General features: G+C 41.0%; 1 protein-coding gene across 5 annotated transcripts in view; it reads left to right on the top strand.

Annotated features, from left to right (window-relative positions):
* stag2b (STAG2 cohesin complex component b) overlaps nt 1-22,596 on the top strand; it is a 164,991-nt gene that overhangs the window by 132,090 nt on the left and 10,305 nt on the right. For all 5 annotated transcript variants that reach the window (XM_078547460.1, XM_078547459.1, XM_078547458.1 and 2 more), the window contains 5 exons: nt 4,453-4,592; nt 5,075-5,176; nt 5,868-6,016; nt 10,038-10,166; nt 10,314-10,516. In XM_078547460.1, the coding sequence (XP_078403586.1) occupies nt 4,453-4,592; nt 5,075-5,176; nt 5,868-6,016; nt 10,038-10,166; nt 10,314-10,516 (723 nt within the window). The remainder of the gene's footprint in view (nt 1-4,452; nt 4,593-5,074; nt 5,177-5,867; nt 6,017-10,037; nt 10,167-10,313; nt 10,517-22,596) is intronic.

The following is a 22,596-nucleotide window of genomic DNA, read 5'->3' as shown; positions in this document are numbered from 1 at the left end:
CAACCCAAGTAGATAAGGTTGATGAAAGGAACTCAATGAATGTTGTCTATGTCGATTTTAAGCAAGTGCCTGACAAAGTACAACAAAAGGCTGATTAACAAAATTGGCTCATGGAATAGGAAGGTCAGCTTCAATTTCGATAAAATAAGTGGCTTAAGGACAGCAAACAGCGAGTCATAGTAAATTCAAACTGAAGGATGGTAGACAACGGTGTTCTCCAAGGGTCAGTGCCAGGAGCACTACTATTTCTGATGTGTATGTATACATATATATTTAAATGATACATAAATGACTTGGATATTGGAATACAGAGTAAAATTTCAAAATTTGCCAGGAGGAGTGGCAAACAATGAGGATGATACTAATCAGCTGCACAGGACATAGAAAGGCTAACAGAATGGGTAGACAAGTGACAGATTGAATTTAGTACATAGAAGTGTGAGGTGATGTATTTTGGCAGAAGAGATAGAGGCAATATAATTTAATGGCATAGTTCTAAAGACCGTGCAGGGAAAAGAGGGAACTTGGGATGCATGTGCATAGGTCTTTGAAGGTGGCAGGACATAATGAGAGTTGTTAGCAAAGCATACAGGATCTTGGGCTTCATAAATAGAGGCAAAAACAGGGAAGTTATGCTGAACCTTTACAAAGCCCTAAGTCCAAGTATTTCATCCACTTCTGGTCATCACATTTTTAGGAAGGAATATGTGGGTTCTTGAGAGGGTGCAAGGATATTTACCACAATGGTTCTAGGGATGTGGGATTTTAGCTACAAGGTTAGGTTGGAGAAGCTGGGCTTCTTTTCTTTGGCGCAAAGGAGAATTAAGTGAGATTTGATAGGTGTACAAAATGACAACAAGTTTAGATAAGGAAAAACTGTTTCCGTTAACTGATAGTGCAAGGATTAGGGGACGCAGATTCCAGGTTTTGGGCAAGAGGTGCAAGGGTAATGTGAGGAAGAACTTTTTCTTGCAGTGAGTGGCAATAACCAGGAACTTGCTGCCTATGATGGGAGTGGAAGCAGTGAAGATCAATGATTTCAAAAGGAAATTGGATGGGCACTTGAAGGAAATAAACTTGCAGGGGAATTGGGCTGATTGCTCCACGGAGAGCTGGCATAGACTCAATGAGCCGAATGGCCGCCTTCTGTGTCGTGAATGACACTATGACAAGTAGGAAGAGAAACATCAATTGGAGAATCAGAAATAGGTTAAAAAATGTGAGGAATTGGCTTTAGCTGCACATTGACCTTAGGCTTAATTGAGATCCTAGTGACAGCTGCATCTGTCGTTTCTGGATAATGGTTAGCATTATGTTGCCAACTCTGGTTAGAGGTATTGCTGGAAGTTTGAATGCTTGATGTCTGATCATATGGCACTTACCACTGTTTGCAAATGTTACCACATTTACCTTTTAACGGTTGAGTTCCTTGAAGTTGAGTATCTTTGCTCATGGTTTCACTTCAGTAACGCCCATGTGAGAAGTTCCGTGAGCAAGTTTAAAAAGTACTTGGGTGCAAATATGAAGTGCAAACTACTTTTCCCCTTGGTTGCTTGCAGCAGTGCTTGGAATCATAATCCTCTTTTCTTGGAGATTCCTAGACAATCCTGGAGGGTTGGCAATCTCCTCCTGGAAGTTGCCAGTGAATTTCAGTCAGGACAAAATCAGGGTCAGCTGTTGAATCCAAAAGGTGAATGGTTAAGGCTCACGTATGAATAATGAGCACCTGGGTAAGATATGAGTGGAGGGAGCAAAGTACCTGTTGGTGGAAGAGATGAAGGAGAAACACAATGTGGTTAGTGCAGGGGAAGGAGCAGAAAATCAAGAGGACAGTGATGACAAAGGAAAAAGTACAGCGGGGAGGTGAGACACTGATGAGAGGAAGGGTGAGAGGGGAGTGAAAAGGTCAGAATCCTAAGGTGGCAAAAAGGGGAAACTGAAGGTGGAGGAAGGATTTGCAGGAGAGAAACCAGAGCTGGAGAAAATTTTGGTTCCATCAGTAACTACCTGAAATTATACTGTTAGCTAATTCTGGATTTTCGCCCCCTTATTCCCCATTCAACCAACAGTGGAAACAATCTTTCACTATTTACCCAGATTAAAGTTCCCAGGTTTGACAATTTAAAAAAATTCATTCATGGGATGTGTGCTCTGCTGCCTGGGCTAGCATTTATTGTTCTTCCCTAGTTGCCCTTGAGAAAGTAGTGGTGAGCTGTCTTCTAGAACTGCTATTGTCCATGTGGTGTAGGTACACTCACAGTGATGTTAGGGAGGGAGTTCCAGAATTTTGACCCAGCGACAGTGAGGGAACAGCGAGAATATTTCCAAGTCAGGATGGTGAGTGACCTGGAGGGGAACTTCCAAGTGATGCTGTTCCCACTTATCTGCTGCCCCTTGTTCTTCTAAGTGGTAGTGGTGGTGGGTTTGGGAGGTGATGTCTAAGGAGCCTTGGTGAGTTCCTGCAGTGCATCTTGTAGATGGTACACATTGCTGCTACTGTGCATCGGTGGTGGAGGGAGTGAATGTTTGTGGATGTGGTGCCAATCTAGCGGGCAAGATTCTTGAGTGTTGTGGGAGCTGCACTCATCCAGGCAAGTGGAGAGTATTCCATCACACTCCTGACTTGTGCCTTGTAGATGGGGAGCCAGGAGGTGAGTTACTCTTCATAGGATTCCTAGCCTCTGCTCTGTTCTTGTAGCCACAATATTTATATGGCTAGTCCAGTTCAGTTTCTGGTCAATGGTAACCCCCAGGACGTTGATAGTGGGGGAATCAGTGATGGTAATGCCATTGTATATCAAGGGGCGATGGTTGCATTCTCTCTTGTTGGAGATAGTCATTGCCTGGCACTTCTTTGGTGCGAATGTTACTTGCCACTTGTCAGCTGAAGCCTGGATAACGTCCAGGTCTTGCTGCATTTGGACATGGACTGCTTCAGTATCTGAGAAGTCACGAATGGTGTTGAACATTGTGCAATCACCAGCGAACATCCCTCACTTCTGACCTTATGATGAAAGGAATGTCATTGAGAAGCAGCTTAAGATGGTTGGACCTAAGTCACTACCCTGAGAAACTCCTGCAGTGATGTCCTGGAGCTGAGATTAATGACCTCCAATAACCACAACCATCTTCCTTTGTGCTAGGTATGACTCCAACCAATGGAGAGTTTTCCCCCGATTCCCATTGGCTGCAGTTTTGCTAGGGCTCCTTGATGCCAAATGTGAGCTTGATGTCAAGGGCAGTCACTCTCTCTTCACTTCAGAAGTTCAGTTCCTTTGTCTTTATTTGAACTAAGGCTGTAATTAGGTCAGGAGCTGAGTGGCCCTGGCTGAACCCAAACTGGGTGTCAGTGAGCAGGCTATTGCTAAGCAAGTACCACTTGATAGCACTGTTGATGACTCCTTCTGTTACTTTACTGATGATGGAGAGTCGGCTGATGGGGCGGTAATTGGCCGGGTTGGATTTGTCCTGCTTTTTGTGTACAGGACATACCTGGGCAATTTTCTACATAGCCGGGTAGATGTCAGTGTTGTAGCTGTACTGGAACAGCTGGGTTGGGGCCTGGCAAGCCCAGGAGCACAATCTTCAGTACTATTGCTGGACTATTGTCAGGGCCCATAGCCTTTGCAGTATCCAGTGCCTTCAGCCATTTCATGATATCACACGTCCCTTTACTGACGGCTCCTGTCTGAGCACCACTTCCACTCACCACATTGCTGTTTCTTTTGCTGTTGCCATGACTCTGCAGGAAATGCTGACTTGTGTTCTGTTGTCTCACTCTTTTTCCTTAACCCCACCCCATGTGCTCCTTCAGTCTCCAATCACCTTCTCCCTTTACTGCAACCACAAGCATCTGTCTCCAGTCGGACCCACTAACCCCCGCCCCCAGTCTTTTGCTCCTGAGTCCCTCTTTACCCTATTCTGGACAAGCAATATGCTTCTCCCAGTTCAATCCCTCTTTCTCTTCTCCCTGTTGCTTTGAAAACCTGTTCAGTTTCTGTTCACCCCCATTTGCCAGAAAAGACTTAATTAACCCTTGCTTCTCAATATTATTAAAGTGGAGTGTAAGCGAGACTAGTGAAAGGTAGGAAAGAGGAGACTGGCCTTAGCCAGATGTACTAGAACAGCATTGTAAGTTAGAGGAAAATGGCGGAGGCTGGTGGTGTGGGGAGAGGAGCTGGAGGTATCAGCTGTTGATGCTTTGAGGAAACAGGTTGTCTGCGATGGCAGGAAGTGATGTCACCAAGCAGTGTGAGGTTGCCCGTGGCTCCAGCAGGCAGTATTAAGGATAAAGTTCTGTTTTTCTCCCTGGTTGCTGGCAATAGTGCCCAGGTGCTGCTTCATCTATTCTTGTAGTGTTGACAATTCTAGGTGGCTAACAGTTTCTTCACTTTTAATTGATAAGTAGTAAAAACTATTGCCCGTGTAATAATTATTTCCCGTGTTTTACAGATGGACATCAAGACGATGAAGCTAGTAAAATTGAAGCTTTACATAAAAGAAGGAACCTTCTTGCAGCTTTCTGTAAATTAATTGTATATAATGTGGTGGACATGCATACAGCTGCAGATATTTTTAAGCAGTACATGAAGGTAAACATTTCTGAACTTCGTTAAATTTTGCATGCAACTGAGCTGCTAACAAAGCTGGGGAGGTTTATCCCAGAGAAAAAGTCATTGGCGCTAACCAAGTTTGTTTAAAAAAAAAATTAAGAGGGAACCAGGTTAGTTTTAGGCAGAAATGACATGGGGGTTTGAGCACAGCATGCTTTAAAAAAGATGGAACTGGCCAGATGGATCACAAAGGTTTTCTCCCAGTTCTGTATGTTCATGCATAAATCTAGCTTCCATAATGGGCGACTTGTTTACTTAAACCATAGGTTATTCTGCTGCTGCTTGATCCTTGTGAATAATGAATGTATAGAACAGATGTGTTCTATATCCAAAAGTTCCATACAGTGCTAAACTATTGCCATGGGTTGTTAGAATTTGTACATTTTAGACCCAATTATCAGAATTGTTAAATAACTAATTAATCCATCGTGCTTACTAAAACCATGATTGTTTATACTTAGTATTACAATGACTATGGAGACATCATCAAGGAAACTATGAGCAAGTGCAGACAAACTGACAAAATTCAGTGTGCAAAGACCCTCATACTTAGCTTACAGCAGGTAAGATTTCAGATCTTTTTGGAAGAAGAGTTGGGCTACAAATTAGGACGGTTTCTGTAACAACAAACAATATTCAGGGCACAACATACAAGGTACTTGAATGGACATTAAAACTGTTATCAATATGTTGAATAAGACGATAATCCTGAAAGATGAAACCTTGAGTTCTTTTAGGGGCTATTATTTACTCAGCACATATCAGGCACATTCCTATGTTATGATTTTTTGATAATTTATCAGATTATTTGTCTTGGATGAAGAATTATAGTATAGTGAAAATAACCATTACCTAAATCTAAATAATGTGCATTAACATGTTTAGTTTGCATTTTCATTTTCCTGGCTTGTTTTTACATATTTGGAATAGAGTTCTTCATTATATTAACCAAAGCTATTTCTAAAACCCATCTATTTTTGGTTTTTGATGGTGTTCAAAAATGTTAAAGGTAATTGGTTTCTTTGCATGCAATATTCCAGTCAGGCCATGAAAAGGATACAGTATTGGTGGAAAAAGCAAGAGAGAGGAAAAATACAAGTGAAATAGTTAAATTTGTTAATCAACCAAGCTTGATTATAATTAATAAGTGGATTATTTTATTTTTCAAGACATTACATATCTCTCAGCATTTTTATGTCCTTTTGAGAATTACTTGCTACCCCATGCACATTATGATTTTTTAATTCCTCGCAGTTGTTTAACGAGTTGGAACAAGACCTTGGACTTAACTTTGATCGAACAGCTCCTGGTTTTAGTGGAGTTAAAGAACTTGCTCGACGTTTCTCACTAACGTTTGGCTTAGATCAGCTAAAAACCAGAGAAGCTGTAGCAATGCTACACAAGTAAGTCTTTGTTTTGTTGTATTTAAAAATATTTTTCTTTCTGGAAGGCATGGTTTCTAGGGTGGACGACACTAAGATCAAAAAGCACAGTAACAAAAAACAAATTCAGTCCGTCAATAGCAACTCACATTTATATAGTGCCTTTCACATAGCAAAAACATCCCCAGGTGCTTCATCAGATAGAAATTTAATACCAAGACACGTCGAGACATTATTGCCAATCCAGGAGCCAGTGTAGGTTAGCTAGTACTGAAGTGATGGATGAACAGGACTTATTGTGAGTTAGGATACAGGCAATGGAACCTCGGGTGAGCTCAAGTTTATGGAGGTGGGAGGTTGACTAGAAAGGCCTTGAATAATCTGGAGGTAACAAATGCATTGATGAGGCTTTGAGCAGCAGATAAACTGAGGTCGGGCGAGACAGGCAATTTGAGAGAGGTAGGTATAGGTGTTTTGGTAGGAGAGAATATGGGGTTAGAGGCTGAGCTCAAGGTCAGGTCCACTCCTTTCACAAGTGTAGTACAGTATTTTTTTATTGGAGTTTACCCAGTTAATCTCCCAAGGAGATGTTTTTCATAAACATTCATTCTCAAAATGCAATCAAATAAAACTACAACACATTTATCTTCCCATTGATTTCCACAATTCGCCCTGGCTTTCTGCACTCTACAGTCATTTACCCCAGCAGCACCAGTGCCATCATGTCCTGTGGAGTGCTTAATCATCTGTCTGTGACCCTTCTCTATGATATATGATCCCATTCCAAACCAGATCAGTACTTATCCAGCTCTTTTTGAAGATGTTAATTAACACGGTTTGTTAAATGCTTTTGCTGTGGATTAGTTTCATATGGCCAGTAATGGAGTTTAATGTGTACTCTTTCTCAAGTCTAGTTAATTTTTTAGCCTGTGGCCTCTACTTAAATACTTGAATGCTAAATTTAACTGGCTGCTGAATTGCATCTATGCCTCTGCATTTCAAAGGCTTGGATCAAATTTTTGCAGACAAGTACAAGAGTTGCCTATTTATTGAAGGGAATGAGTCTGGTGAAAACTCTTGTAATCTCAAAAGCAAAATACAATGGATTCTGAAAATCTGAAATTCTTTTTATTCATTCATGGGATGTGGGCCAGCATTTATTGCCCATTCCTAATTGACCTTGAGAAGGTGGTGGTGAGCTGCCTTATTGAACCACTGCAGCCCATGTGGTGTAGGTATACGCACAGTGCTGTTAGGAAGGGAATTCCAGGATTTTGACTCAGCGACAGTGAAGGAATGGCGATATATTTTCGAGTCAGGATGTTGAGTGACTTGGAGGGGAACTTCCAGGTGGTGATGTTCCCATGTACCTGCTGCCCTTATCCTTCTAGATGGTAGAGGTCGTGGGTTTGGAAAATGCTGTCTAAGGAGGCTTGGTGAGTCCCTACAGAGCATCTTGTAGATGGTACACACTGCTACCACTGTGCGTCAGTGGTGGAGGGAGTGAATGTTTGTGGATGAAGTGCCAGTCAAGTGAGCTGCTTTGTCCTGGATGGTGTCAAACTTCTTGACTGTTGTTGGAGCTGAACACGTCCAGGCAAGTGGAGAGTATTCCATCACACTCCTGACTTGTGCCTTTTTAAATGGTGGACAAACCTTGGGAGTCAGGAGGTGAGTTAATCGCCACAGGATTCCTAGCCTCTGACTTGGTCTTGTAGCCACAGTATTTATATGGCTAGTCCAGTTCAGTTTCTGGTCAGTGGTGGCCCCCAGGACGTTGATAGTGGGGGAATCAGTGATAGTAATGCCATTGAATGTCATGGGGCGATGGTTAAATTTTCTCTTGTTGGAGATGGTCATTGCCCGGCACTTGTGTGGCACAAATGTTACTTGCCACTTGTCAGCCCAAGCCTGCATCTTGTCCAGATCTTGCTGCATTTGGACATGGACTGTTTCAGTGTCTGAGGAGTCGTGAATGGTGTTGAACATTGTGCAATCATCACTGAACATCCCCACTTTTGACCTTTTGTTAATAGGAAGGATAGAAGGATGAAACAGCTGAAGATGGTTGGGCTGGAAATACTCAGTAGGTTTGATCACAACTGTGGGGATAGAAACAGGTTATTCTTTTCAGGTTGATGGTGTTTCATCATAATGGAAAAGTTAGAAATGTAACAGGCTTTAAGCAAGTGCAGAGGAAAGGCCAAGTGGGTGGGACAAAGAGCAAAGGTGGTCTATGATAGGGTGGAAGGTAGGGGAAATTAAATGACAAAAGTGATGGTGGTGCCATCCTAAAACAAAATTGCTGAGGTAAAGATCTGAAAATGTTGAACTCAATGTTACGTCTGGAAGCTGTGAAATGCTGAATTGCAAGATGCATTGCTGTTCCTTGAGCTTGTGTTGGAACAATGTTGGAGGACAAGGGCAGAGAGGTGGGAGCAGGTGGAGAATTTAAATGACAAGTGACTTGAAGCTTCACATTCAGGCTTGTACACTGACTGGAGGTGTTTTGCAAGCAGTCACCCAATCTGAGTTGGCCTCCACAATATTGTGGCGGTTGCATCATGAATAGTGAATACAGAATTCTAAATTGAAAGAAGTAGAACAAAATCGCAGTTTCACCTGGATGTTTGGGACCTTGGAGATGAGAAGGGAGGAGGTAAAAGTACAGGTGTTGTATCACTGCATGCATGGGAAGGTGCCATGGGAAGGGGAAGAGGATGTTGGGGTGATTGAGGAGTGGTCTAGGGTTTCGTGGAGGTAACGGTTCTTTGAAAATGCAGAAAGGGGAGAGTAAGATGTGTTTGGTGGTGGGATCATACTGGAGGTGGAGGAAATGGTGATGGATGACCTGTTGAATGTGGAAGCTGGAAGGGTGCAAAGTAAGGATGAGAACTCTGTTGTGGTTTTGGGAGGAAGGGGAAGGGGTGAGAGCATAAATGCAGGAAATGGAGCTGGCATGGTTGACAATAGTGGGGAGAAACCTTTGTTGAGGAGAAAGGAAGATGTATCAGAAACACTGATATGGACTTTGGTATTATCAGAACAGATAAAACGGAGAAACTAGGAAAATGGAATCCAGGAAGTGGGGCAGGAGGTCATGTGGTCCAGCCCCTATTCATTGCCCAAGGCCCCTGACGCTCCTCCTAGGTGAAACAGCGGTTTATTTACTTCAATTTAGCATACTGCATTTGTTGCTAATGATGCAGCCTCCTCTACATTAAGGAGATAAAATGCAGATTGGGTGACCGCATTGCTCTGTTCAATCCACAAGGATTGTTCCTAAGCTGTCTCGGTCACCTGTCATTTTAATTCTCTGCCCCACTTCCATTTTGACTTCTCTGTCCTTGGTCTTCTGCTATGTTCCAATGAAGCTCAATATAAGCTCGAGGAACAGCAGTTTATTTTTCGATTAGGCACACTATAGCTTTATAAACTCCAAATTGAGTTCAGCAATTTCAAATAATAACTTCTGCCTCATTATTCATTTTTGCTTTTAGATGGCAGCTGTTGGTGATGATTTTACTTCTTCCACTTAAAATGTGCTCTAGACCCATCTTTTGTTTATTTTTGCCATCTACTTTTGCCTTACACTGTCACCCCTTTTCTTAATCTCTTCTGCCTTCCACCCTGTTATTGGTACCTCCATCACTTTCCATGCCTCTGTTAAAACCTGATACATCTCTAACTTTGTTCAGTTCTGATAAAAGGTCATTAAATTGAAACATCAACTCTGTTTCCCGCTCCACAGAACCAGAGCTGCTGAATATTTCCATCATTTTCTGTTTTTATTTTAATCTTCAGCTAATTCAAGATAATTAGCCGATCTCTATCCATAATATTTTTATTTTGCAATGAACTACTACAGCCTAGTTTAAGTGGATTATCTGAAATGTGTAATAACTGAAAGTATGACTCCTGAGCATAGATAAATGACCTTTCACCCTGTATGTCAAATTCAGTATCCTACTTGTATTTTAATTGTAATACTTTGAGAATTCATTGGTTATTTTCTAGTTTTAATTTGTTAATGAATTTGCAGAGACGGCATCGATTTTGCCTTCAAGGAACCCAATGTAAATGGAGAAGGATATCCTGCTGTGAATTTAGCTTTTCTTGATATCCTAAGTGAATTCTCTTCTAAACTTCTCAGACAAGACAAGAGAACACTGTAAGTACAGTACTTGATTGTAGATGCAGAATAACAAACTTTAAAATTGTGTGCAATTTTGCTTTAGCTGCTGTAAAATGTTAGTTATTTTGCAATGCAGTTGGACCTTTATTGAATAATTATTGAAGTGTGTTTTTCCAATTTCAGCTATGTTTACCTCGAGAAGTTTATGACTGAGCAAATGATGTTGCACAGGGAAGATGTGTGGCTTCCATTAATATCATATAGAAACTCCTTACTCACTGGTGATGATGATACAATGTCTGTTGTCAGTGGAATTAGCAGCAGAGGCTCTTCTGTCAGAAGCAAGAAAACAAAACCAGCAACAGGGAAACGAAAATTACCTGAAGGTAATGCATTAGCATGGCTCTCATTAATAAATCATAATGGTGCACTTATTGCATACACGTAATTGCATTTCCAGGATGCCCTTCAAGGGACTGGAAATCGGATGAGTCGATGCATCCATCTACTTAAAAAATATACATCAAATAAGGGCGACCAAAGTGTTTATGTAGAGTAAATGATGCATCAATTTTGGTTCTTTCCTTCTAAACTCCAATGAGTACAGGTCCAACGTGCTCAACCTTTCCTCATAATACGATCCCTTCATCCCAGGAATCAACCTAGTGAATCTTCTCTGAACTGCTTCCAGTGCAAGTATATCCCCCCTTAAGAGACCAAAACTGTACCCAGTACTCTAGGTGTAGCCTCAACAATGCCCTGTACAGTTGCAGCAAGACTTCCCACTTTTATACTCCATCCCCCTTGTAATAAAAGCTCTTTCTACAGCATAGCTAGTAGCAAGGAATTATCTTGCGCCTTTCTGTCTGAACATTGCTAGTCAGCCACATAATACCTTAAATATTGTAAGCCAATGTTCAAGATACTTCATACATAACTTCTTTATACAGTGCCTTCCTTTTTAAAATAGGCAGACTGTGAACTTCCGTTTAAGGAACCACTTATCTAAATTTCTTTCGAACTCAAACTGTTTCTCCATCAGGTTAGTGATTGGAGTTGTGGCTCATTGTCAGATCAAGAAAATTGTGTCACCTTTGTGAATGGGCTAGCTCAATACAGGTTAGGGACTAAGCTGTCGGCATTTCTAAACTGCAAGCCAACTATTAGACCTACTTGTGTCATCATCATTGATTAATATTATGCTGTCTGATATAAGAGCAAGGAGTAAGCTATTTGGCCCCTTGAGCCTGCTCTGCCATTAAGATCTGATTGTGGCCTCAACTCCACTTTCTTGCCTGTCTCTCATTACCTTTGACTCCCTTGCAGATCAAAAATCAGTCTACTTAATGAGGCTAGCTTTTAATTTTGGATATAATCAATTAATTGAATTTAAATTCCACCATCCCATATACTGGGATTTGAACACATGTAACATCGTAATAAATAGGAGCGAGAGAAGCCATTGTCAAGCCTTCTCCTTGATTCATTGTACTTGGCTGATCTGATTGTAACCGTAACAACATTTCTGCCTGTCCCCCATAACCCTTGATTCCCTTGTTGATCAAAAATCTGTCTAACTCAGCCTTGAATATATTCAATGACCCAGCCTCCACTTAACACTGGGGAAAATAATTCAAAAGATTAACGATCACCTGAGAGAAAAAAATTCCTCCTCATCTTCGTCTTGAATAGGAGACCCCTTATTTTTAAACTATACCTCCAGTTCTAGATTCCTGCATAAAGGGAAACGCCCTCATTCCTGTCAAGCCTTTTCAGAATCTTATATGTTTCAATAAGATCACATTTCATTCTTCTGAACTAAAATGAGTTTAGGCTCAACCTGTTCAGATTTTCCTCGTAAGACAAACCCTTCATCCTAGGAATCAACCCAATGAACTTTCATGAACTGACTGCAATGCAGGTATATCCTTCCTTAAATAAAGAGACCAAAACTGTACACAGTACTCTAGGTGCAGTCTCACCAACAGTTGTAGCAAGACTTTCCTACTTTTATACTCCATTCCTCTTGCAATAAAGGCCAACATTCAATTTGTCTTCCTAATTACTTGCTTTATCTGCATGCTAACCTCTTGTGATTCATGTACAAGGACATCTAGATAGATCTGTTTTTACACCAGCATTCTGAAATCAAGTCATGGATCAGCCAATTTGCTGATTGATTAAAATAGAAACAGAAAATGCTGGCACACTCAGCAGGTCAGTCAGTATCTATGGAGAGAGACCTTTCATCAGAATGTTGACTACCAGGTGGAGTTTTACACTTTTAGTCTTTCGATTCCACCCTCTTTTTCAGCTTTTTACTCAGGCTGTTTGACTCTGAGCTAAGCTTCAAAATTGTGCAGCCAAGACAACCTAGTTCAATTTCTACAACCTCACTGGAGCTGAAACACTCACTCATACCTTTTTCACCTCCGGGCATGACTCTCCAAAGTTCTCTTCAATGGTCTTCTGTTCTGCACCATACATAAATTCCAAAACTTCTACCGACATGCTGTCACGCACTGACCCATTCAGTACACCTGACCTAGCTAACCTTCAATAGCTTCTGAGCTGCCAGCAGACTGATTTCAGAATCCTTATCCTTGTTTCTAAATATCTCCATGGCATCATTCCATTGTTTGAACCTTCACAATTTCACCTTTAAACTTGTTTCTTTGCTGATATGATTTTGGCTTACCATGTATTTCTCCTTGTCCAGCTAGTAACCATTTTTTGTGTTGGTATGGCCCTGCATTCTGGAACACTCTTCCCAAGCCCCTCTGCCTTGTTCTACCCCTTTCCCATCTTCATAAGTAGTCTGAAAGCCTTCATTCTGTCAACCACATGCCTTCAATCACCCCTAACTTTTCTTTTGCTCGGTTTTCACTTTCCTTTCATCACTACTTCTATTCCCATGCAGTGTCTATTTTTTTCCAATCTCCCACTTTTTATGGAGTATCTTGGATGTTTGTCTGTGACAAAGGTATTATATAAGTTAATTTTTGTAAAATTTTGGAAAACTTTCAGAAAAGCAACATATAATGCTTCTGAGGTAAGTATATAGATATTTTGGAAAATATTTGTTCGAGTTTATTTCATGATGCTCCCCATTGCTGCGATGCGGCTATTGATCAGGTGAAGTTTAATGTTTATCAGAGCTTTGAGGCAAAGGGAGAACAAGACCAAGAGGCGCACAGAGGGAGACCACAGAGCATTTTTAAGCACTGTAGTAAGAAATTGAAGCGCTTTGAAGGGCCAGGTTTTTCTTTTTTATGCAGACCAAAGTAAGTTTCTCACAGGTGAGGGGTGAAAGGGAAAATAGCAACGCTAGAATCGGAGCTTTTTGCCTTTGACTTGAACCTAAATAAAATGTCCATTTTTTTAATCCAAAGTTTCAGATTTTGGCATTGTTTGTGTTGGGCATGTGAAAGTGCTCTAAGAGTTAAAAGCTGCTGTTATTTGCCTAATAAAAGTGTACAAATATTGGAGGGGATATTTCAGGAAGCCTCAGGCTAAAAGGGTGACCTTTCCCTTACATGTATAGTATATACATGGGTATTTACTTTCCGTGCCCCCAACTCACTCCTCCTTGTTTCACTTGCCCTGGAGTTGCAAGAACTTCAGGCAAACCTGCATTTTCCAATTTCAAGTCTGAAACTATGTCGTCTTGGGCATTTGAAAGAATTTAGGAGTCGGCCATTTAGCCACTGTTCCAAAATTCAGTGAGACTGTGGCTAATTTGCAACCTAATTCAATATACCTGCCTTTGCCCAATATCCTTTGATACCTTTGGTTAATGGAAATCTATCAATCTTACTTATAAAATTAACAGTTGATGATCTCGTATAGGTTATCTTTTGCGGAAGAGAGTTGTAAACTTCTACCACCTTTTGTGTGGAAGTGTTGCCATTCACTTTGGCTCTAAGACCCTCCAACTGGGAAAAATAATTTCTTCCAATCTAATTGATCCATTCCCCTTAATACCTTGAAAACTTCAATCAGATCACCCCTTAATTTTCTAAATTCCAGGGAATATAATCTTAGCTTGTTTAAACTCTCCTTGTGATTTAATCCATGGAATCCAGGTTGCAATCTCGTAATTATATGCTGCACGCCCTCCAAAGCCAGTATGTTCTTCCTAAGATGTTCCCAGAACTGCTCACAGTACTCCAGGTGAAATGTAACCAGAGCTTTGTATAGCTGAAGTATGACTTCTAATCCCTTGTATTCTTTCCTCTTGATGTCAGAGTCGGCAGTCCATTAGCTTTTTTGATTATTTTCTTGTTCATGGCATTTTAATCTGTGTACCTGGACACCAAGTCTCTTTGGACTCCATTGTTTCTAACTTTTCACCATTTCGGAAATACCCTGTTTAGATCCAATTTCGGCTGAGTATTTACAGCAGTTTTTGTTCTAATCACAGAATCACGCAGTGCAGAAGAGGCCCTTCGGCCCATCGAGTCTGCACCGACACGTGAAAAACACCTGATGGCCGTACATTTGTCTACATTGAAATACATTTGCCTCAGTTTTGCCCATTTACTTAGTCTATTAATATCTCTGTAATTTTGTGCTTCCATCTACACTACTTGCAATGTTGTCTATCTTTGTATCATTGGAAAATTTGGACCGGTGGCTTTCTATCCCATCATCGTAGTCATTGATGAATCAAGTGAATAGTTGATGCTCCAACATAGATCACCATTAGTTACGTTCTGCCAATTAGTGTGCCTGCCTATTATGTCCACTGTCTCCTTCCACTTGGCCAAATTCCCCAAACTTCAATTTTAGCTAACAGTCACTTAAAGATTAAGGTGCTCTGTAAGAGTTGAGAGCTGCTATTATTTGCCTAATGTAAGTTTCCAAATATAGGAGGGGTACTTCAGGAGCCCCAGGGCATGCTTCTCACTGCAGGTGAAACAGGCATTTACTTGCACCACTATCATTGTAGTATACTGTATGAGCTGCTACGGAATGTAAATTGGGTGATCAAGTAAGTGTGCACCGAGCTTCTGGTTGCCTGTCATTTTAATTCTCTGCCCCACTCCTACCTTGACATTGCTGCCTTCGCTTCCTACACAGTTCCAGTGGAGCTCAATCGAACCTCCAGGAATGGCACCTCACCTTTCAACGGGGCACTTCAGAGCCTCCCGGACTCAACATTTGAGTTCAGCAAATTCAGAGCATAATCACTGCTCCCACGTTTTTTGGACAATAGTAATTATGAATGTTCTGTTATAACTATTTACACTTCTAGACTCAACTTTTCTTTCTTCACTGGTCCCTTTTTCATGCCATTTTGCCTTCCATCACCATTCCTTCTGTCGTTTAATTTCTCCTGTCTTCCATAGACCTTTTAGTTCTTTCCTGTCTCTTCCTTAAAATCTGTTACATCTCTAACTTTCTCCAGGTCTGATGAAAGGTCATCAATCTGTGACTTTAACTTTGTTTCTCTCTCCACAGATACTACCTGACCTGCTGAGTATTTACAGCAGTTTTTGTTCTAATCACAGAATCATGCAGTGCAGAAGAGGCCCTTCAGCCCATCGAGTCTGCACTGACACATGAGAAACACTTGACCTACCTACCTAATCCCATTTACCAGCACTTGGCCCATAGCCTTGAATGTTATGACGTGCCAAGTGCTCATCCAGGTACTTTTTAAAGGATGTGAGGCAACCCGCCTCCACCACCTTCCCAGGCAGCGCATTCCAGTCCATCACCACCCTCTGTGTAAAAAGGTTTTTCCTCACATTCCCCCTAAACCTCCTGCCCCTCACCTTGTACTTGTGTCCCCTTGTGACTGACCCTTCAACTAAGGGGAACAGTTGCTCCCTATCCATGCCCCTCATAATCTTGTACACCTCGATCAGGTCGCCCCTCAGTCTTCTCTGCTCCAATGAAAACAACACAAGTCTATCCAACCTCTCTTCATAACTTAAATGTTTCATCCCAGGCAACATCCTGGTGAATCTCCTCTGCACCCCCTCCAGTGCAATCACATCCTTCCTATAATGTGGCAATCAGAACTACACACAGTACTCCAGCTGTGGCCTCACCAAGGTTCTATACAACTCCAACATGACCTCCCTACTTTTCTAATCTATGCCTCGATTGATAAAGGCAAATGTACCATATGTCTTTTTCACCATCCCACTAACATGCCTCTCCGCCTTCAGAGATCTATGGACACACACGCCAAGGTCCCTTTGTTCCTCAGAACTTCCTAGTGTCATGCTGTTCATTGAATACTTCCTTGTCAAATTACTCCTTCCAAAGTGTATCACCTCTCACTTTTCAGGGTTAAATTCCATCTGCCTCTTATCTGTCCATTTGACCATCCCGTCTATTATTTCCTATAGCCCAAGACACTCAATCTCACTGTTAACCACCCGGCCAATCTTAGTGTCATCTTCAAATTTACTAATCCTACCCCCCCACATAGTCATCTATGTCATTTATATAAATGACGAATAATAGGGGACTCAGCACAGATCCCTGTGGTACGCCACCGGACGCTGGTTTTCAGTCACTAAAGCAGCCTTCTGTCATCACCCTCTGTCTCCTACAACTAAGCCAATTTTGAATCCACCTTATCAAATTACCCTGTATCCCATGTGCATTTGCCTTCTTTATAAGTCTCCCATGTGGGACCTTGTCAAAGGCTTTGCTGAAATCCATATAAACTACATCAACTGCATTACCCTCATCTACACACCTGGTCACCTCCTCAAAAAATTCAATCAAATTTGTTAGGCATGACCTCCCTCTGACAAAGCCATGCTGACTATCCCTGATCAAACCTTGCCTCTCCAAGTGGAGATAGATTCTCTCCTTCAGAATTTTCTCCAATAGTTTTCCTACCACTGACGTGAGACTCACTGGCCTGTAGTTCTCTGGCTTATCTCTACAACCCTTCTTAAATAGCGGAGCCACATTAGCTGTTTTCCAGTCCTCTGGCACCTCTCCCCTGGCCAGAGAGGAATTAAAAATTTGGGTCAGAGCCCTTGCGATCTCCTCCCATGACTCCCTCAGCAGTCTGGGACACAAATCATCCGGACCTGGAGATTTGTCCACTTTTAAGCCTGCCAACACCTCCAATACCTTGTCACTCCCTATATCAATTTGCTCAAGAACCTTGCAGTCCCTCTCCCTGAGTTCGATACCTTCATCCTCATTCTCTTGGGTGATGACGAATGTGAAGTATTTGTTCAACACTCTACCAATGTTCTCTGGCTCCACCCATAGATTGCCCCCTTGGTCCCTAATGGGCCCTACCCTTTCCCTGGTTATCCTCTTCCCATTGATATACTTATAGAATATCTTGGGATTTTCCCTACTTTTACCTTTTACTTTTACTAATGTGAAAATACATCAGTATGAGCATGGGCCAGGTTGGGAAACTGCTTTCCAAAACTATACCATATATGGGCCACTGTTCAATAATAAACATGTGATCAACTAAGATGTAATTTTCTGACCTAAGCACTTTTGGCTCACTGTTTTATTATGGAGGGCATCACAGTTGGGCCCAAGCTCTGTTTGCACCTAAAAACCACACATGAAGACATTCCAGAAGCATTCATTGGATAGCATTCTGGAGTAAGATCTTTTCCTTCTCACTTCATTGCTCTCTCCCCATAGTCCTTCAGAATTAAGGCCAATTGTAGTGCCCTAACAGCCATGCAGTTATGATTTAGCCTGGCAGAGACTCTGAATCCAATTGGAGATTTCTGTTTCTTCTGCTTTGTGGTTTAGTACTATTACCCACTTGACCATTGAAGAAATCTATGTAAGTGACACTTGAATGTCTTTTAAGCAGCAGCCACAGTAATAGTGAAGATATTTAGTCCAAACCTGCAACTGAAAATGCTGAATTACAATTTCAATTAACTTCAAAATACTTGAAGCTTTACTTACAATTTTTTCAGTGGCTTCTTTTCGTGCAATACTAAGTTCTATGAAGTTAGGTCTGCAGAGACCCGCAAATTTAACTTTAACCAGTGTGACACGTCAATATTTTAACTTTTTCTTCTGACACCCATGTCTGTTCATAAGGGATGTACTGGATAGTGATACAACCATTGGTAAAATGCTGGAAATACTCAGCAGGTCAGACACCAGCCATGGCGAGAGAAACAGTTAAAGTTTCAGGTCGATGACCGTTTGTTAGAGCTGTTAACAAGTTAAAGGTGGAACAGGTTTTATACAATTACAGAGACAGGGAAAGAAACAACAGAAGTGAAGGTCTGATGGAATGCAAGGTGGTAGTGATTAAATAATAAAAGGGATGATGGTGTAAGGCATCTGTACCTACACCACATGGACTGCAGCAGTTCAAGAAGGCAGCTCACCACCACCTTCTCAAGGGCAATTAGGGAGGGGCAATAAATGGTTGCCCAGCCAGTGAAGCCCACATCTCATGAATGAATAAAAAAAACAGAAGAAAAAAGGATCTAAGCGAGCTGTAAATGGCATCAGCACAATCACCCTACTGTCATAAAGGTGCGTGGAGATTGTTGAACTTAGATGAGTCCAGGAGGTTGTAATGTGCCTAATTGAAAGATGAAGTGCTGTACTTTGATCATCTGTTGAACTTCATTAGGATAGCGTAAGAGGTTGAGGACAGAGAGGTCAGGGTGGGATGGAGAACTAAAATGGCAAGCCACCGGAAGCTTGGGGTCAAGTTTATGGACTGAACAGATCAGCAAAGTGATCAACTGATCTGTATATGATCTCCCCAGTGTAGAGGAGACTTCATCGTTAACAAAGAATACAGTAAACTAATTTGAGAGAAGTACAAGTAGATCACTTTTTTTGACCAGAAGCAGTGTTTGGGGCCCTGGATGGTGGTAAGGGAGGGGATGAAAGAGCAGGAGTTGCATCTCCTGTGTTTGTATTCAAGGTCCTGTGGGAAAGGGAATGGGTGCTGGGGGTGATTGAAGTGTGGATCAGGGCCTTGCGGAAGTAATAGCTCCTTCAGAATCCGCAAAGGAGAGAGGAAGGGAAGATGTGTTTGGTGGCATGACCATGTCAGTCAGTGGAATATATTGTACAAATTGTACAAATGAGATTTTTATACTCGTAGCAAGGCATTTCCAATGTTGTATTTTCTTCCACTTTATTTTGTCGAATGACAAGGTTCTGCTTGTTTAAACATTGTTTTCACAAGTTCAGTGAATGCATTGTGGAAGATTTTTATATTGTGAATTGACCAAATACCCAAACATAATCCAATAACACATTTATCATTGTAGTTTACAGTTAATAAATTTGAACTATGCACCTAGAATTTGAGTTGAAGGAAAATAATGTGTACATTTAAAAACATTTAGTTTTAGTCTAGTTATGTTTTATTTACAATTTTCAAAATTCATTGTATTAGTTTGGGGCGGAGGACTTTTTCATGTCTGAGATTTAATATATATTCCAATTAATGCTGTAATTAGAATTTTTTTCAAAAATTTCAATGTTTTGCATTGTAGATATAGTTATAAACTCATTGTTGGAGGTGAAACTTGTCTTAACTGGTGACTTCCTTTAGATTTCTGTTTGATAAATGTGCTTATTATCTTACTATCGTGAAACGTGGATTTCCATGGACTGGAAACTTCTCTTTAGAAAAGATACTGATATCTAAATTGATTATATAATGACGTTTCCCCAAAACTGAAAGTGCATTTATGAAGGATGAGTTAACGATTTCATTAAACATAGTTCTCACAGGATATCTTTCTCATCTTTGCTTGGGAGAGCAAGGCAGTCTGGCCTCAGTTTCAAGTTCTTTCAGTATATTCTGGAAGGTGTGTTTGAGAATTTTGTAGTTTTTCCTTTGGTCTGTCAGATGTCTTATGTGGAAAGATGCTTTCCTATACTTAAGAGTCCCTAACTCAAGCTACTAGAAATCCAGAATTTTTGTTTGCCTGATACAAGGTATGCACCCTCCTCCCATAGGGAGACACTATCAAGCGATCTTGGGTGCAGGTTCAGAACCACCAACGCTTTGGGACCGTCTGCTAAGGTTGTGAAATATCCCACCAATAAGTTTCCTGTTGTTTACCCAGCTAGGACCTATTAGGATCTAATTTTTCAGAGATATCTGGAGCCAGCTGGGAAGCATCATTTCCTTCAGTGCTGGGTCTGCCCTTCCAACCTAATCTAAACAATCCATGCTTTCTGGTGAAATATCTGTGCACCTGGCTTAGGTATGAATGGTGATGTCTGCTATGGACTGACTCTGTTCCAAACTTTTATCACATGCACGCAACCTTGCATGCATTTCACCACAAAGAACTCCATCTCCTCACAAGTTGAGGAACCATTGTTAATTGGTCAGACAATTATTGGTTTGAGTCCTCACCAGACAACAGATACAAGAGCTTCCTTAGAAACAGGGTGAAGAGCAGCACATCTTGCTATAATCAGTCATTGCATTGCAGTCAGAAGGATGGCAGCAACATGGAATCTAACTGTACCCACTGTAGCATCACCAGTTGGAGGTGCAAAGGTTCAGCAGAAACTGCTTGCACCTTTGTGACCCAAACAAAGTTAGATTTGGATATTTGAACATGTTGACTCGGAGTTGGTTTTCAGATGGCACTTTCTCACACCTGTTGTGCTAAATTTTGGCAATTCTTCAGCTGTTGGACATCGACCTTCATGGTGGAAGTACACACAAGGATAGATTGTATACCTTGCTAATATAGATGTTCATAGTCAATGCTACACACTTCATTGTTCATCATCAACTGCTCGATCAAATTTATTATAAATAGGGGCTTTGCTAATACAAAATTACAGATACTTCCATTTCATCTCCATCAAGTATGTTGCCCAAATTAAATATTACCACAGTGATAGACATTTAAATATTTTTTTCTTATGTTTGTTCATTGCCATGAGATTGATACTCCTTCCAGAGTGCTGATAAAATCTTGCTGCAAGCCAAAGCCCTTCTTTTCTGCATGATTTCTTCCCCAGGCCTCCAAAAATCCATTTCACAGCCTGGTCCAGGATCTATCAAATGATCTGAAGAAGCTCTTCCTGGGCACTGGCTCAGAGAGTTTGAACAGTATTAGGAAGAATCCTACATCGCAAAACTTTTTGTGTCTCCGACATAGCTGATAGATTGTACTTCAGATTTGAGCCTCCCTGTAATTAAAAAAAATTGTGGTATTGCTTGTTGACCACCCAATACCATGCACACTTTTTTTAGGTGTGTGGGAAGAATAAATTAGAATTGTTTACATTTGTCAGTAATCATAACTAGGCTGGTCATGGATATCACATGATGTCACCCATGCTCTCTCCTTTTGTATCTACCATCCCATAAAAAAAAATCCATTTAACTCTGCTTTGACGTGGTTATCTTGCCAGCTGAAATTCATTCCATTATCTTCTGAGGGCCTCAAACTATACCACACATTACCTGTTAACTTACTATATAATGTTTTATAAAAATTTTGTCTAGTGGGGAATGGAATTTTAATTTTTGCCTTTCCCTAGTATGAGTAATAAACCCCTTTGGCTTGCATGAATTAAATGCAGCTCAGATTCTTTTAACCTCAAAGATAGCTTCTGTCTCCTCCATGTCCCTTCCCCAAAGAATATCATCTTCAATTTACACTAATTCAGCATTTTTTACAACATCTTCCTAATAGTTAGTGAAACTGCAGACTTAGTACCAAGTCATTTTTGGGCTCCTTCCCCACTGGCTTAAAATTGGCCTAGCTGATGGTGTTGCTAAACAGCCATGCAAAATAAGGCTTTCATCTCAAAAATCTACTCTGGATCCATATCTTGGTCCCAGTTCTGAAAGGCAGTTCAATTGTCCACTGTGCACCTGGTCTCCTCAGTATTCCATCCTCTATACGCACACAGGCTTTATTAAAAGGGCTGCATACTGAACTACCTACTGAGTGTAGGAATGTACATGTGTGAATACAGGACATAAGCAAGTGTTTACATTGCACTGTTCAATATTCAAGGCCACTGCATCACACTAGTTGTCCATTAGCATTGTATATGCACATAGCCTTTTAAGTCTGCTATAACATTTCCTGCTCAGTGACATTTTAATGTCTAGATGAAATGAAACACTGCTGTTCTCATGTGCTACACCAATTAATGAAGGGAAATTTTAACCTATGATTACCCACACAGAGAGTACTGAGTTACAGTCAGATTGTTCAGAACAGCATTTCCTCCCTGTCTCTTCCAGAGAAAAATTGGAGGGCAAGATAATCCACTTAGTCTTGTGCTCCTCTTATCAACTGGTTTTAGAATAGCATTAGCAGATGTGGGCTGTCCCAAAAGTCCTCAGTTGCAAAGACATGTACGGGAATGGGTCCTGAAAGGAAGGAGGATGGGAGAAGATAAATTAAGTACTAATTTTCTTTTACGACACATTATTGGTTTTTGAGTTTAATAGCTTTTATGGTTATGTTGGGAAAATTGAAAAGCTGAC

Source organism: Cetorhinus maximus, chromosome 8 (assembly GCF_964194155.1).
Source record: "Cetorhinus maximus chromosome 8, sCetMax3.hap1.1, whole genome shotgun sequence".
In the NCBI taxonomy this organism is placed as follows: Eukaryota; Metazoa; Chordata; class Chondrichthyes; order Lamniformes; family Cetorhinidae; genus Cetorhinus; species Cetorhinus maximus.
Note: the sequence above shows the minus strand (reverse complement) of the source record. Positions and strands in the feature narration are given on the sequence as shown.